The sequence below is a fragment of the Rhea americana genome, unplaced genomic scaffold (genome assembly GCF_003343005.1).
Source record: "Rhea americana isolate MKP2758 unplaced genomic scaffold, rheAme1 scaffold_90, whole genome shotgun sequence".
NCBI lineage: Eukaryota > Metazoa > Chordata > Aves > Rheiformes > Rheidae > Rhea > Rhea americana.
The window spans coordinates 2,666,679-2,684,322 of record NW_028187089.1 but is presented as its reverse complement, the minus strand read 5'-3'; the positions used below and the strand labels follow the sequence as shown (position 1 = coordinate 2,684,322).

Sequence of the window (17,644 nt, the reverse complement as noted above, 5' to 3'; positions counted from 1 at the left end):
CGCAAACTTTAGGTTCTGAGGAGGCAAACAAAGCAGTTGCCTGACAATATGTTTGTGCTGGCCTGCAAAGGAGGCAGCTTGCAGCTCTCTGACTGCTGTACCTTCAGGATAGTGCACTTTAAGGCACAAGAAATGTGAAACTCCCAAAGGAATCTTCACTCCCACTGCTCCACATAGGTTTGTGTTTGAAGATAGTGGAATCTGCAGCATCTTAGAAGAGGGTAAGCATTTTTAAAACTACCTGCGAAAGGCTGAAGCTGCCACAGGCACAAGGGGCACTGTGTTGCTGCGTTGTAGGGCCAGCTCTGTCACAGGGTAATTTACTGCACTGCTCTTCCTGAAGCTGAAAGAGAAGGAAAGAATTTCCCTTTGCAGGCTGGGTTTTCTGACCGTTTTTTATTAGATAGTTGGAAATAGCTGGAGTTTTGGCACTTGGCTAAGCCTGAAATTAGCAGCAGCTTCAGTACCCTAGAGAGTCTTCTATTTCTTGAGAAAGCACAGCGATGTACAGAAATGTCACYAAAGGCTGGCAACACTTCCATCACCAGTGCACGAGACTGGCCTGCAAAGCCACTCCATATCCAAGCCCTAGTCCCTCTCCTTAAGTCTACCATGCAGATGGAAACAGGATCTTCCTTTTCAAGGTATTTTCAGGTCACAGTATATATAATATATGTAATTGCTCAAACACAATTCAGGCCCAAAGGTTGGCCTGTCTAATGTTATGTCAGTTTGAACCAGCCCATACAAATCCACATGGATAAACCTCTCTATATATTTCTTATAATGAGTCTAGGTTTGTCTCCCAGAGACGGTGCCCCCCCATTCCCAACCTGATTAAAGGCAAATCTTCTACCTTGACTCAAAGAAAAGTCTTTCAGGCCAGAGTACTTGCACCTTTTCCCCATTTTTACGGCAGTGCACAGAACAGGGTAAAAAGGCTCACGTTAGGGTGACAGACTCCATCAGAGCTCTCAGCTAACTCATCATTATGGCTGRATTCACTCATTTGGATCAATACTCAAGGTTGAACACTTCCACCACTTAACATGAGGATGTGATCAGAGGTGACCAGTTGCTCGCAGATTGCTCTTGCTCTTCCTAGGCCTGAAGGCTTTGGGGGGCACATCCCAGGACCTTGGGTAAGTACGCTTTCCTAGTGAGTAGTACAAGAAATTGTCTCTAGGCAAACAAAGGGAAATGTGAGAAGACCCTGGAGGACCTTGGCAACAAAGAAGAGTTAATGGCTTGAGTAAAGCAGCCACCAGGCTGCAGCCTCAGTTGATCCAGTTAGTTCAAGCTGAAAACCCCTAAGAGCACAATCAGGCAGTTTGGCCTGTATGGAAAGGAGCCAGCTTAGGGAGAACATTCAAATTAAAAGGCGATGCTAACGGCAGCGAGGAATATTGACTGCCAGGGATAAACTGTGGCTTCTGATCTTGCAGAAAACTGGACAAACAGTAAGAAGGATGCTAGCTTAGCTGCAGATTGCCTGCAGCTGTCAGACTGCACCAAGGTTCCTGCCTCCCTGCCGATGGTGGTATCTCAGTGTTTAAAAGGAACTTCCACTTACTTAAGTATCCAAACTTAGACTGAATCGAGAGGGGACATTGTAGTTGAGCTTCAAATGACCTTTCCATTCTTGGAAAACACAATTGCTCTCCTCTTCAGCCTTCTAGGATATGGAGTGGTCTCTGGAAGCCACATCAAAGAAGGTGTTTATTGCTGCTGTAATCTTTCTGCCAGACATCCTCAGCCAAACACAGGACCGAATAATCAGAAGTGGTTGCATTTGTCCCTACTTCAGCATGAGGATAACAGCAACTCCAGCATGGACATCACCAGCACATTTCTATAACGCAGTCTTTCTCCTAACAGAAATTCAGGAACAGACCTAACAAGCAATTAAGTGTGAATCAGCTGGAGAAATTACTCATGGTTCTGCTGCACAGCTGCACTGCTTCCCATTTTACTTGAAAGTAGGAAAACAAATTAAGCTATAAACCTGAAGATGCAGTTTCCAACTAAAATGAGGGAAGGCCAGAAAGGTTTTACTGGAGGAGAAAGGATGGCAAGAACCAAATATATACACTGCAAAAGGAGCTGCTGGAGTCTCAAATCACAAGGTTTAAGACCTGAGAGCTAGGTAGATGCAATCTGAGCTGATGGCACYGGGAATACTGGGACAAAACAAAACTGAGGGAACTAACTGAAAATCTGAGCACTTCCTGTTATGGAAACATTTTTGAAAGAGGAATTTTCCTAAAGGAAGCTGTGGAAGTCCAACTGCTTCCATTATCTAAACCTAGATAAAGCCCTAGAGCATAAACAAAAGGGAATGTTCAGCACTGGGTGCCAGTTTACTTCGGGAGCTTTGTTTCGTATCTTAAAGCAATTATTTTTTTCCATTTCTAGTTTTCATGAGCTTGTTTATTTTTTTAATTCATTTATTTTAAAAATAGAAGTCCTGATAATTGTTGCCAATCCAACATTCACTATTATGGGTATCTTTTAGCAATCCTCCTGCAAAAAATATTTTTTCTCGATATAGCAAAGCTTACATGCTGTAAAGATGGACAGAACTGGCAAAAAATAACCTACCTATGATGGAAAGAACTGGTAAAAATAACCTATCCACAAGTTCCTTAATGTTGAATCATATTCAGCAGGCAAAAAGCTCAGAAGATGCAGGCTGACACTGCTGCATGTATGTAAAATCCATCCATAATATTGGTACAGTTATCTTCATCACTTGAAATCTCAGTGCTACAGATACTATTATTCCAACGGACCTGCCATCCTCATTCATTGAGGAAGATCAACCTGCTCCAGGTAGCTCAAGGTGACGTGGCAAAGAGGGGTCCCGTGTAACACCCCACCTCGTTTACTGTTTTCATCATCAGTTTCCACATGTTTCACAGAACACGGCTTATCCAACAGGAATAGGATATGGCACTGTCCTGAGGGCACAGAGGGGATCTAAGGCATGCAGACRTCACCATGCAAAGAATCCGTTATCTTTGTTGTCCACTGGTAGTTTGCAGGGCTTTGTTTATGGACTTYGAATGAGGAATGGGGGGATCAAACCTCCCACCTTTAGTGCCACCCCATGCAGGGTGCWTACTGAATCATGTCATGGCATACAACCAGGCAGCCCCACCTTACTCCCCACCAAGGTCTCAACCAATTCAACCCTGAGAAGCACTAGATGGACACCTAAAGGATGGTTTCAAATGTGCTGCCCTAGAGAAGTATGAATTTTCCCCTTGCCTGTGCTAGTGTGTGGCAGGCAGGTCCAATAAAGCATACTGAGCACACGCAGTCACTGGCCTCGCATTTCTTTTTGTCTAGGGTCAAACTTGATTAGGACGGATTTGGAGGACTGTTGAGCATCCAGCACTGGCTTAAACATCTAGGTACTGTAATAACATTGCGTCCTCTCACAAACCAAGCCCTACACATTACCAACGAGACAAAAAAGATAATGGATGTGTGGCCGTGTGTCTTAGAACCCATCYGCAAAACGAGGACACCACCATATCCTGTCCCTGTTGGATAAGGCCTRTTTTGCGAAACACCTGGAAACGCCAACAGGGAAAACTCCGGGATAAGCATTCATAACAAATTAAGTAGCAAAGCAGTGGGCTCAAAGTAACCATGGAGAGTCTCCAYAGAGCGTACAGTTAAGGTGCGGAATGCCTCGCCGAAGGACACCGCGATTACTGAAAGTCTGCACTCAAACAAACAACTGGACAAAATCACAGAAGAAACGCCATGAAGAACTTTTCGATACTGACACAGTAGGATATTTCTTGGCCATAAATCACTGAAAGCCGGAAGAGTATCCTGAGAAACTCTRTTTGCCTCGTTCTTTACACTCATCCCCGTGCGTCTCTATTGGCCGCTGTGGCAGAGAGGAAGACTAAACCAACGCTTTTCTGGACAGTACTGCTCACTCGACACGGCRAAGGAAGCACAGTCCTCCCCATCCCATGCCCGTACTATTTAAGAGCATCACAACGAACCAGGCGAGCAAAGCCAGCAAGCAAGAGAAACGCAGGCAGCGAACCTAAGCGCGAAACAACCACCGCTTGCGGTGCGTGCAGAAAGTCACAGACAGTTTTAGTAAGAAAGCTTGCTCAGGCTAGGATGGGGAAACRGCCTTCGTCACTGAGAGCTCCACTCCACTGCCCAGTTCTCTTCAGTTTTGCCGAAGAGCTTGTGCTTTCTGAGAAGTGCAGTTCACTGGGCCAGGCGTCTACTCCGCCAGCAGCCGGGGAGACGCGCCTCAACGCACAGACTAGGAACAACAGAAGGGCTACGCTTCCAGCCGGCACTTCGTGATCATGTTTTTTTTTTTTTTTTTTTGTCCTAAATGCAAATCATCCTCTACCCTGCCTAGAGCCCTCACATTCTTTCGGAAAGGCCTGGCCTCCTGCTTGCTCACTTCTGGGAGCAGCAGCTCACGGAGCGGGGAGTGGAGTAGAGGTTATTCAGCAGGTACAAAGTGTTTTTTGTTCCCTAGGCAGGGACAAGCTGCTGCTCCTCCTGCTTCTAATSCTCCCGGGGTCCCCTGGAGAAGGGGCAGGGGCAGTTCAGCAACATGACTGTGTTCAGTCTTTGGTATCTTAGCAAAGCTGCAGCTTGCCTCTTTGATCCCTGCTCATGAAAAGAGCATAAAAAGATTGAATTCAAGACTGAAGACGTGTACAAATAGGCCCGGGGGACTCTGCCCCAGGACCTCCTCCCACAGTAGCAGTGCCCTGTATAATCACCACCTCCTGTGCTGGTCACTGGCTGGTGGTCCCTTTCATTTWGATGCTAACATTTTCCTTCCCCCAAAGCATCGTGCTCAAAAAGCACCCTGCAAGCGCTGTTTTGTGGCCCCAAATACTGAACGTGCTGCAGGTTTGCTGCTGCCTGGATACATGCAGTTGGTAGCTAACACAAAACACTTGATTCCTGTGAGCGCAGCCAGAGTACACGATCACATGGAGGTTAAATCTCCCCAGATGGGTGCAAAACGGAGCTATTTTTAACTCTTTTCTGGTAAACAACCTTCATGAGGACAGTATGAAGTAGTACATCAGCCACAAGGCTGCATCTGTAAGCACAGTCCTCTGCTAGATGGGTTGGGGCCCATCAGGCCTCCTTGCTTACACTGCACACTCTCAGAGCAAGGATACTTAGCTCTCCGGGTCTTTCTCATTTGGAAAATCCCAGAACACCAAACCTTTCCAAAAGATCCCAGAATCACTTATGAAAGGGTTTCATAATGTTTTACTCTTACAACCAAACACAGATTTGCCTCAACTTAACACTTATTACTTTTACTGCACTTAACACTTATTACTTTTACTTTTCCTCTTCTGCTTCTTTATGGGCATGTATATGTGGATTAATACCTCTCTGCAGTTGTTTTCAGGCCTACCTCTCTGCATCTTGTGAACTACCAAGGAAGGTCCACAAAGATGCCCAAGGATATCAGCATCATGCTCTGGCATTCTCCCCTCCCTGATCTCCTTTCTCCTTTCCTGCTGGAGTCCATTAGTGTTGCCATCCCTGGCTTGTGAGCTTTTGCGGGGGGCAACTAAACAAGGCTAGTGAGATATTAGAAAAAGTTCCTCAAYTGTCTTATTCACCACTCCCAAGAAGACAGAGCACAACCACAAAAAAAMCACTGTGGATTAGTAAAACCATTCAAAGCATACATGCTCCAACTGAATTTGGACAGCAAACAATCAGATGCCAATTCAGTACTGTGTGCTGCGGTGCACCATGTTTATCATCATGCTTTGTGCAGTTACATGAGAGCAAATGCAAGCTGATTTACCTCATGGTTGTTGGGCAAGGCTTCCCAAGCTCAGGGCAAGTTGCAAATATAACCCTTCAATGGGGAAAGTTCAGACATCTCAGTCAATGCAAATGACCTTGCAGCATCCAATATGAAAACATTAGAGGGACCTTTACTGCTGGCTAAGTAAATACTATGTTCAGCATTATGAAATGATCCAATTTCGGAGGAGAGAGGGGGCAGATAACTGCATCAGAGTTATAGTAAAGAAAACAAACACAATCTTCAATGATCTTCTCAAGACAGTTGGTTTCAGAAATTGTTGATCTTGGTTCTAGTTCAAGAGCTAAAACACAGACCATCTCTGATGGGAAGCGGCAAGAAAACAGATTTAAAACTGATAAAAGAAATCCTTTGAAAAACTATAAGCCTTGGCCTGTGGCTCTGGGCTTCAGGATACTTGTTGATACAAACTACTTAATACATTTCAAAACAGGATTATACATTTATACGAAAAATAGCATCCAGAGCCATTAGCGAGACTAGAAACGTGGCCTCCTGCCAGAGGACATGAGCCAATGCCCAGCTGGCGAAGACAAAAATTTCACGCTATCCTAAGATACATACCTTCCTTACTGTGAAGCAAGGCCACAATGGCCACTTGCAGGCAAAGATATGAGCATGGCAAATGTGTCTTGCCTTGTTCCACTATTGAGGACCTGTGCAAGCCATAGACAACTGCAAGGTATACCACATACATGGAGGAGGTACTACAGCCCAATACCTCTTGCCTTCAGCTGCAAACCAGTACCAGCTCCCAGAAAGCTCAGTAGCAGATAATAATGGAACATGCCCATCCACAAGATAYACTCTTCCCAACCCCTTCTAATTAGCAACTCATCAATGCCTCAAACCCAGGGACCGTATATCCATTTGTTCTACTACATAAAGAGCTCAGGCAGAGAGGTAACAAAAGGCTCATTACTGTGACCACCTAAGAACAATAAATGTCCTACACTCTGAGACATTTCTCAACATATGCCTCTGTCTTCACTCCATTTTTTTCTCCCTCTTTATGCAGAAGGTCACCCAAAGCCTGCAGCTGAATCTTCCCGGGATGAAAGAGTCTAAGACTAAATCTGTGCTCCCAAATGAGAGCAGAGCACAGGTTTCCACAGTGGCCTTTTGAAGTTCTGTTCACACGGCCATTTCCACAGAACTGGTCAGAGATGTATGCTAGTGCACCCCAAAGGCCAACAACCCCTGCAACACCTAAGGCCATGTTTTGGGGTAGTGTACCTTGTACTGCTCAAAAAGAACTTCATTGCTCCTGTTTGGTAAAGGAGAGGCCTTGTCTTTGAGAATCTGAGCCCCACTGCAGTTTGCTTACCCACTTTTTCCAAGTTATGAGAGACGTGGAGATTCCCCACTACAGYGCCTCATGGCAAGCTGCTGCTCCTTACTTAGTTGATATCTGATTCAGAACAGCTCATTTCTCATACCAAGGCTACCTCTTCATTAACAAGGTTACTTTATCACRAAGGTTACATTCTTTAGTACCTTTGGTGAAGGACAAAAACACAGGCTTTAAAATAATCAAATTCTTAATCATGTGCCAATGTCTCCATGCACTCTTTGAGGACCTAAAGTATATTCTAACAGAGCAGGGAAGAATTACCTTTTCTGGTTCAGCTCCAGCAAACTCCATTCACCTAGGAGCTTTCTGGCTGTGCTGAACAGCCACTCCAGCCACTTCATCTGGCATCCAGTAAGTGCTGCAGTCATGTTCTAGAACAGTTTGCAATTTGAGGAGCAGATGGGAAGAAAAGTTGGCTAGTAATGTAACAGTTGGACAAAAATTCACTTGCAGCAAGGTGCCAAGAGCAGGTATTCAGACAGAGGATAGCACAAGAGATAAGACAGAAAGTGAGAGATGAGGCAGAYTAAGGCTCTAGACAGAGGAAGATGCTTCTAATATATTATCAAGGCAATCATCCCAGCAGGCTTAGTGTGTTTTGATCATCTGTATATCTCTAAATAGGTCTCTCCATGTTGTCTCTCCTCTGACCTTCACCAGCTAGTTTGTTGGCTAATGCCACCTACCTAGAAACGTTTTGTACTAAATCCTTTCTGTGGTGCTGAAGTCAAGATGCACTTGCTCCAGGCAGGCACTAGGTTTTCTGAGCTTGCCACAAAAATTCTACAGATGCTCAAGTGGGAACAACAGCACCTGGAGACAAGCTTCAGGTAGCGCAGCCTATAGTTCCCCTCCCTCCATCCCATGCCTCTCCAAGTGCTGCACCATAGAGCCAACAGACAGTCTGAGTTGGTCTCCAGAAACATGATCCTACAGGAACGTGAACCCAGAACAGGTCATCCCAGCTCCTACAACAAGCACCGTTCTGCTGCAAGGGGAACCTGATCAGGATGGCTACCATCAGCATCAGAACTCACAGCCAGTTCAGCTCTGCAGGGTAACTGCTGGCCTTCCCCTACAGCAGGCAGGGTACACAGAACCCAAYTGCACCTTGTGACCTCCTGCAACCAATTCATTTCAACACTGTGCTTATCCTTCAGGGCACTCTGTGCAGGGATCGTTAATATGACAAATAAACTGTTAAATCAACAACAAAATGGCCAAGTCTAAACATCTCCTGCAATTAATTCCTACAGAGGGACCCACCCTTTGGACTTCCCACATATACAAAAGATTCCCTGATTCCAGTTTGGATCCTGTTTCTGTTGGTATCTGGTTAAAGGATCATATTTAAGCAGGATACCTCTCAAAAAGTGTCTTGTACCTGTAATCACTGATTTTTATCACGATGCACTTCCAGTTTTAATCCACATACATACTTTAATTCCTTATGCATACTGGCCTATGAGATCCTCAGACAAAGGCAAAATATTATTATCCTCTTTAGTCACTATATATTTACACTGCTTTGCATGTGCATGTTTGCTTTGTACAATCAATAACAYAGACCTGTAACCTGGGAAGCAAGGAGCACTAAGAAGCCCTTGGGRAGAAACAGTTATGAAACTGTAGTTATCCCAACCAAATTCACCCTTGATTATGTCCTTCCAACTGGTCATTCAGCCTTGCTCAAAACTGTAAGAACATCAGTACTGGAACTGAGCCTTTTGGGATAGCTCATATGAGAATGTAAACAGCACTTTGCCTCATGGCCCTTTGGAAGACTTCTGGCCAGTAAAATTTGGAAGTTGCACATGGTACTTTCTGTAAGTTGATGAAAGCAGAGCTTAAATTTAAAGTTTTGAGAAAGGTCTGGCTCTTCCCTTGTAAAAGTATGTACACATCCTAAAGAGCTCTTTGAGCAAACAGGTGACCCCCCCCTCCCGTACCATTCCCTCTGTAATTATCTGAGACTGAAGTTGATTGGCTTCTGAGATGCCTTGCAAAAAGCTGCAGATGGTCTCGGGTTTGGGAAACAAGCATCCACTATGCTGCTGGGACAGTGTGTTATTGTTACAGGAGTGTCTCTCAACAAAACAGTATTGAGAAGCAAGGATGCAGTTCACATTAGGTGGAATGACTCAGTTCTCTTGCAAGGAAAAGGGAGGGTTTGTCAAAGCCTTACCTCATGATCAGGGATCTCAGAGGACAGCGTTCTCCCAAGGATGACCCCAGTCAAGTATGTCCAGCAACGAGCTGTGTTGGCAAGGTTGTAGCCTCCTGTCTCCAGCAAGAATTGAGATTTTGGAAGGGGAAAGATGTGGAAAAGGGAAGAGAAGAATGGAAAAGAGAGAGATTTTACTAAAAGGAACAAACTGTGGGGGTAAAACTAGCAGTTCATATGAATAAAGCTTCTTATTTCACATAGTCAGGCCATGCACAATCACTGTATTTTGCTCCTGCTGGCTACACAAGGTGAAATCCAAATGGTCCTGTACAAAAGGGGCACATCTCCAGAACTGAACCACAGGTCATTCCAGTTATTGCACAGGCCAGCAGTCAGCCTCTTCCAGCCATCTCTTCAGACCTGGCCCCAGCCCTCAGCTTTATGTGCTGGGCTCTCTCCTGGTGATGAGGAGGAGTGTTCACACATAGAAAAAGAGTGCAAGGAGAGCAGTGGAGACTACAGATTACTTTTTTAATGTCGGCCTTTGAACCAAGAAGAACGATGCACAGACTCAACCATTTGTTGGTGGGCTCTCCAGCACCACCATTTGTGAGAAGACAAATATGAAGCTGATTAGTTCAACTTGTGACTGCTTTATCAGTAAATGAAGTCTCACAATAAGTATGGTAATGGTCAGAACTGGGCATGTCCTCGCAAGGAAGAACCTTAGCTTAAAGCAATCCTGTGAGAGACTCTCAAAAGCTTTTTCCAGTAATGAAGACTGAAAGSAGATAGTGACCATATTTTTCAACTTTCCCCTCCCTTTGCTTTTCAGCAAGCATTGACTCCATCCCACAACTGCAACTTCAAATGTCTCTGCAAGCTGTGGTAATGGGAGACTCCTTTGTCGTTTTCACCATAAGAAATAGTTTTCTTTCATTTCTTGGTAAAAGTGTTGTGGTTTTTTTGTTTGTTTKTTTGTTTGAAAAGTGTCTTCCCCAACACACACAGACAGTCAAAGCAGGACTGAACATCCACAACCTTTCCAAAATAGCCTGCACTAGACACATTAAATTTTACGCTTAACGTACTGTATCTGATCTTCTCCCTTCCTGAAAAAGGGTAACAACTAGAATTGATGAGGCTTCAAGCACAGAGCTGGGAGGCTYTCCCTGACACAGAGTGCTTTTGACTGTTCTGAAATGCTCTGTTGCAAGAGGCCTGTACTGTGCTCTCCCCACTGGACAAGGAGCTGATAACAGAACATGGCAGAAGCAAGTTAAACTTAGCTTTCACTGGGTATCCAGAGTCCTGCTATAATATGCAAGTAGCTAATCCTTTTCCCAAGCCCCTGCTTGAATTCAGCAGACCATTCATTGCCAGATGCCCAAAGTAAGTTTGGGAACACAGTGCTCATTTTCAAAGAGAAGCCCTGCAGGGCTGATCAGCAGAGCTGGAACTCAAAGATGGCACTGAGAAGCCAGGGTCAGAGATCATTGCAGTTAAAAGACTCTGCTCTCCTCAAGAAGAGCCAAGTAACATTTAATGCAGGAGCTGGGGTCAGGATTGAGACTTGGACCTGTTGATACTGAGGATTTCACATCTGTATAAAAACTGCACTCTACCAGCCGTACAGTGCCCTCCTCATGATAACCATACAAGCCACTCATCTAAATTCAAGTGAGTTTTGAGCCCAAAGGACATGCTCCTGGGGAATGATCACAACCTGTTATTTTATGAACAGCACAACACATGTGCAAACTCACCTCCTCCCAGGATGAGCGTTGCCAGTTGCCACTGCAGAACATATTTCAGGCACTTGCCCACTCCCTCAGGTGTCATGTTAAAAGAGCACATGGGATCTCCAGCTATTGTATCTGCYCCAAGCTGTAGCACAACTGCATCTGGATTGAACGCAGCATACACCTCCTTCAGCACACTGCAGAAAGAAGCAGTGGGGTTTACCACAAACACGTTTCAAAGGGATGCTACTGTAGGCAGCAGCACTGCAGCACTCTGCCATTCTGAGCACTGGACAGATGGAAAGAACCTGCTCGCCTCCCAAAACACCAGGACACAGGTCGTTCTGGGTGTTAAACTGCTGAACATKTCACATGTACTGCACACTGGCAGCTTTAAAAGCCATACAGAAGCACTGAATCCAAGCCAGGSCCTTCCCACACATCCCTGGACCCTAACCAGCCCACAGAGGCTTCACTGCCTCCTTGCCAACAGTTACTTTAACAACACCCAAAYGTAAAGTGAAAATAATACTTTAAAAAAAGACCCTGTGGCTTCCTGAGACAAGATCTCAAAGAGATGGGTTTCTGTCACTACACAGAGCTAGGGACTAAGGCTTTAATCAGATGCCATGAGATCAAGGCTGGGCTAGGGAAGCCTGGTCCTTTCCCTCCAAAGTCCTACTCCCTGAAACTCATTTGACGCCTCTCAAGATTTCCTGAGCATCAGCTTTCTCTATTCCAAACTTGTCACGTCAAACCAAATCCCCCATAGAGTCTGCCTTCACCTAAACTACCAAATCAAACTACATTTTTCCAGGTCCTGGCATAACTGTAGGTTTGATATTTTTCAGAGTCCCCAGTGGAAACCCCTCTGAGGCTGCACAACAGTTTAAGCAAATCTAAGCTGCCCTGACAGACTGTGCCTTCGCTCCCCACTCTTGGCTATATTTTCCCATAGCCTTTATACCAGTCATGCTCCCTCTGCTCCCAGTTAGCCTCCCCTTCCATCACTCTCTATCACTGAATTTAGCCCTTTGAAAGAGCTTAGCTGTAGCATCAAACGACACATTTTACATCAGCCACTCAGAGCAGAAGGGCTGGAACTCAAGGGCATTCCTCCCTGGAAAAGTCAGAACGAGGAGTGGCGTCTGGTGAAAAAACACTCCTAAATTGTCAAACATCTCTCACAAAGACAGGACAGGACAAACAGAGGAGGACTCTGTCCTAGTTCTCACTCTACGCTCTCCCATATGGCTCTTAAGGCAGAAACTCATTTCCCTAGGGATCTAGCAGATGCCGGAGTGCAGCAGGGATGGCATCCTGTTGATCATCTGTTATTAGAAACATTCTCTCTTGGAGAAGGCAGTTGGGCATGTCATGCATTTGGCTTTACTTCAGGAGATTTTTGGTATTAAGAGGAACACAAAGGGAATAATACTGTTTCCAAYACTGCTCCCTATCACAAAACACAGGGCAAATAAGGGAGAAAAACATGTTCCTTTCTCAACACTGTTTTTATTTTCCTAAAGTAGAAACAGATGTGATCCCTGGAATAAATGCTTCTACCTTGGCTAAGAGAGGAAAACAGAGAATCTAAGTACCTCCAGATCTTACTTGATATGCAATTATAAACCAGTCTGGCTTTAAAACAGAGAGCTGCTTTCCCATGACAATTTAGCTTACACTTACACAGCATTCACCCCAGGCAACTTATCGAGTCACTTCGCCYGGACAAGAAACCCACTGAGCATAATGCAATGTGTGAAGGCAGATGACTGCAAGGTTAAGGCCATCAGCTCTATAAGYACCACAAATTAAGGGTTGCCCTAACCATTGATGTAGAGGCATCTCTGGGAAAAACTCAATCCGCATTTAAGAGCAYAATGCAACACTGTATAGGCTTCATTTATGGCAACTGTAAGGAACYATAGGAATCATTAGCAGCTGGAGAAGAAACAAATATACTCACATAATGAACTACCAACCAAAGATAGTGTAGGATTATGAAAACAGGTAAATCTCCACTAGGAAGCTGATGTCAGTGTCTGCATMCAAGCAAAGGGTGTGTGCTGGGTTTCCCCCTCTGCTCACATAACCCTCCCACCCCAAGGCCCAGGTTGTACTACTCTTTCTTGGAGGACTGACCTGGCTTCCTTCAAGGGCTTCTTGGCACTTCCTGCTGCTGCTGAGGGCTTTCACAGCCTGCAATCARACCTCTGCAAGCACAGCTAGCTCCCATGGCCTGTCTTTGGGACACTCTTTCCCCGTCTCTCTCTGACGCAATTATCCACTTTTGCTAAACAGGCATCAAATAGTGGTCAACTCACATAATTTGTTCTTTCCTCAAGATGCTTTACATTTCTCAAAGATTGTCCAGAAAAGGGCAGATGCACATGAAACAGCCTRGACAGTGGAATGTTCACCTCTCAGCCGCAAAGCTCGGGGTGGGGGGTGGGGATCCCATGCTTGTACAGCCCCTTCACTGGTGTGGCTGTTGCCTTACTATGCAAGGAGAGCCACTTCCACCAAAATGCAATTGCTAGCACGAGTCCTACAATTATTCTCCAAAAGAAACTCACTTGGACATATACATTTTTTTTCCAGCCACTCTGAACTAAGCCTTGAGCCAAGACTTCCTACTATTTCCCAGCAAGAACAGAGAAGAGTCTTTCAGCACTTCCCTGCAGGTTTGTGTTGGCTGTATGAGGAGTTTTAAACAAAGTTTGCAGCCTCCTAGAGCTTTTTATCTTCAAAGCGTATTGCAGACATTACCTAAATGACAAAAATCTCCCTGACTTGAGAGCATTTGTATGTAATTTATCCTAGCATGATAGCTTAGCCGGCTTCTCACTYCGCACGGCACTCAGGAAGTAACTCTTTCTGGTGTTTTGGGAWATCAGCAGAAGAGTTTTCCTGCAATCTCAGCTCCTCTACAGACACCTACATGCATGCAGGCAACAAGCTTGAGCCAACCATAAAGCTAAACTGATGGTGCATCAGCAGGACAGTCCCTTCCACCCATCCTTCCCATCCCCTTCCTTCTGCTTATGCTTGAACTGCTTTGATCCCACAGTGAGAAGTTTCAGAGAACTGCAGTATTAGAAGGTTGCTCACCATGGTTAGTTTTCTGCTGGGTTGACTCCCTGAACTGGTTCATTGCACGGTCAGCCCAGGAGAATGAGGGTAAAGGACTGGGCAGCCAAGTGCAAGGAGGAAGGAATGGGACTCTTCCCCTCTTCTGTCAGCATCCCTCAGTAARATCAACTCAGTCATGCTGTCAGAGCTCCATGCCTGTCTGGGAAAACACATTCAAGCATCTGATAAAAGATGTAGTCAGCCTCAGGGTGCAGTTAACAAGCCGTTCTGGGTCTAGCTGTTGCTGGTTCAGCATGGGCAAGCTTAGCTGTGTGCCGTTGTCCCTAAAAGCCATGTCATCAGAAAGAACTGAACAGGAAACCCCTGATACGTCTCCAAGCCCTGCAAGGCAAGACTCTAAACCCAGCTAGAACAACTGACATTACATCAAAATGCATCAGGAGTGTTGTAAAAATCTCTCATGGTTTCTCAGCTGTGGGTGCAGTAACCTGTGACCTGTGACAGCTACCTCTGGTGGGGTGGTATGTCCCCTGCCCACTCCCCCTCCATCACTGCCACCAGGGAACTGCAGAAAAGAACTGCGCAACCCAGACTCCTGCGCACCTCAGGCCCATTACAAACACATCTGCTCTTTTAGGAAGCCCAATTACTTCAGCTGCTCTACACACCAGAAGAGGGTCTGTTCACAGCCATCTTAAACCACCAAGTTTGGCAGTGTAACACTGACTGTACTGTAACCAGCTGGTTCAGATCATGACAAAGTGTTTTCAGTTGACACACTTGCAAAATGAATGTTCTGCCTCTAATCTAATAGGAATTAATTCAGGGAAGTCACATGAGCAATGTAGGTGACCTCAGCAGCTCCTTTCTGGCCCAAGCAGGGCAGTATGCAAAGGCAGGGCTGCATTGCCTGTCCTTGTAGTGGAGATGAACAGATGCTGCCAGTTTCCAGACCTCTCCAAGACTTGTCTTTCACCAGCATCCAATTCACTCCCCCTCCCCCTGGGCCCCCAAGAAAACAGGAAGTGGCTGACAGAGAAGTAGCCTTTTGTTACCCACACAGAGGTCAGAAGAAGGGCTGAAAGACTCAACAGTTGATGGGGAGGATGGARAAAAGCTTCTGCAATTTCTCAAGCAAACCCAGAATGGCAGACAAAATGTCACAGCCTTAGTAGGACTGCCACTGGAAGAAGACCAGTGCTGCTCAAGGTTTCCTCTCAATGTGAAGAGATGGCTGTCAGCCTGGAAGAATGGGAAAGAGCTCCTCAAATCAGAGATCTTTAATCTACTTGGCTAGATAGGGTGACTGAGCACTGGCATAAGTTGTCCAGAGAGGCTGTAGGCTTTCCATTCTTGGAGATATTCAAAATCCACCTGGACATGGTCCTGGGCAGCCTGCTTCAGGTGACCCTGCTTGAGCAGAAGGTCCCTTCCAACTTCAACTATTCTGTGATTCTGTGATTGTGAAATACTCCTCCGACCTCCAAAATGCTGCATCCAATCCCCACCATGTAACTCGCTATACCCACTGTCCCCTTAACACAGACACATGGCCTCGGCTGCTCTGCTTTTCCCCCTCTCTGCAAGCAGACAAGGGCAGAGGGCCCKGCCGCTCTCAAAGTGCCAGAGAGTTCTCTCTATGCCAGCTGACCTCCTGGTTCCCATAAGCCTCCTGCTACCCTGCTGCAGACTGTCTGTGCTTCATACGTGTCCTGGTGAGATCCAGGATACACTAAAGCACATGTGACAGTTGCAATGGGGAACAATATCAGCCTTGTCTATAAGCTAAAGACATCAGTCATCCTTACTTCCACAACTGGAATGCAGACCGGAGCTGCTGGTTGTGCCTGAACCCACCATATGCATATAGCCTACCAGCACAGGTACGCAAAAAAAGCATGATCCAATGAGTTAAACCGGACGTTTTCACATGGCTTAGACTTGGGAGTTGTTCCAAAGAAAGCCTTGATCTGAATTCTCAGCTTAAGTTTCAAAACTTTATCCCAATCCTTGAAAAGCTCAGAATGTGAACTTTCTGCAACACCTATGTTTGTGGGACTATATATATTTTAAACTTTCAGAGCCTGGAAGTGCATTTAGGATCTAAGCTCTACTCCAAGTTGAAAACCAGATCAAGCCAGTGAAGTCCAGATAGTGGGCTACGTCTCTTGCATTCGCTCCCTGTCCCTTGATGCCTTCAACCTTTACAGGACAGGAAGCTGAAGAACTTAAAGTGTCCAAACAGACCCTAAATCCAGTTGTTAGGCCACATTCCTATCCTCACAGCCTCCAAATAACATAGTCATTCTGGGATCTGTACTGCTCAGTGCCTAAACCCAATGGGCAGATCCAGATTTGATCCCATATAATTACAGCATTTCCATTCCCATCCCATAGGCACCAATGGTCTCAGTCCACAGCTATTGCTGGTCATGGTCTAAGGTAGATTACTGGAAAAATTAGCATGCTCAGCATTTAAAATAGGCCAAGCATTCATTTGGATGCCACGATATGAGCGAAGAAGCTATGCTGAATCTTTCCCTGAATATTCTTCATAGAAGCAGCAAGGATAGCTCTGGCCTGTTCCCAACATTACTACCTCAAAAACTGATACACTTTGTTTTTAGTCTCTGAATGGTCTCCAGCTTCCTTTTTTTGCTATTTTATGCATATCCCAGGGAACACACCCAGCACATTGCTGCCGGCTGCCTACCAACCAACTGACAGGGCTCAGGTTTTGCTCTTGCCACCAGCACTCAGAGGTTTCCAGTGCTTTAAGATAACTGGGAACAGGAAATACAGAACAGGCCTGGCCAGTGAAAGGCTAGCGGGGAAAGCAAGCTGGAGGGGCACAAGAGAAAGGTAGCTTTTCACAACGCTGTTGGCTAGTACTGCCTCTGAGACATACAAGACCTATTTTGGAGGCCACAGAGTTTAAGCCTTCTGCACCCTACACCCCAGAGCGAGCAGTCTCTCCCCAGAAGGCTTCATTTATATATCTGTACTATGTGAAAGAGCCCCAGTAGACAGATGACACCGGCACACAGTAATCACATTTTCTCCTGCATTTTATATGCTTTACTTGCACTTGAGTCTCTGACCCCACTTTCCCTGCCACTGATTGCATCAGACGCTCCGCTGGGAAGAGGTTACTTGTCTCTCTGCTGACATCCTCCCTAACATTGACATGTGTGGAAGGACAAGTCAGTAGGCACCTCTGACCTGTCACAGATAGTAACAGGCAGTTAGTGGTACTGTGAAAGGGGTACTGCAGCTTACCTTATTCTAGTCTAATTTCTGCAGGTGGGAAATATATGCTAAAAAAAAAAAAAAAAAAAAAAAAAGATTATTTGCTATGATTATTAAGTAATTTGATAGAACTGAAACAACAAAACCAGTAAATTCTCATAAATAAATAAATAAGAAGT

The 17,644-nt window shown here is 45.4% G+C and overlaps 1 protein-coding gene across 7 annotated transcripts in view; it reads right to left on the bottom strand.

Moving 5' to 3' along the window:
* The window catches only part of HDAC8 (histone deacetylase 8), a 52,549-nt gene that overhangs the window by 16,396 nt on the left and 18,509 nt on the right, over window positions 1-17,644 (bottom strand). For 4 of the 7 annotated variants that reach the window (XM_085324334.1, XM_085324339.1, XM_085324337.1 and 1 more), the window contains 4 exons: window positions 11,145-11,317; window positions 9,397-9,491; window positions 7,473-7,582; window positions 5,834-5,887 (listed from right to left, as the gene is read on the bottom strand). In XM_085324334.1, the coding sequence (XP_085180460.1) occupies window positions 5,834-5,887; window positions 7,473-7,582; window positions 9,397-9,491; window positions 11,145-11,317 (432 nt within the window). The remainder of the gene's footprint in view (window positions 1-5,833; window positions 5,888-7,472; window positions 7,583-9,396; window positions 9,492-11,144; window positions 11,318-17,644) is intronic. The other 3 variants (XR_014898161.1, XM_085324338.1, XM_085324336.1) reach the window with 2 other exon arrangements.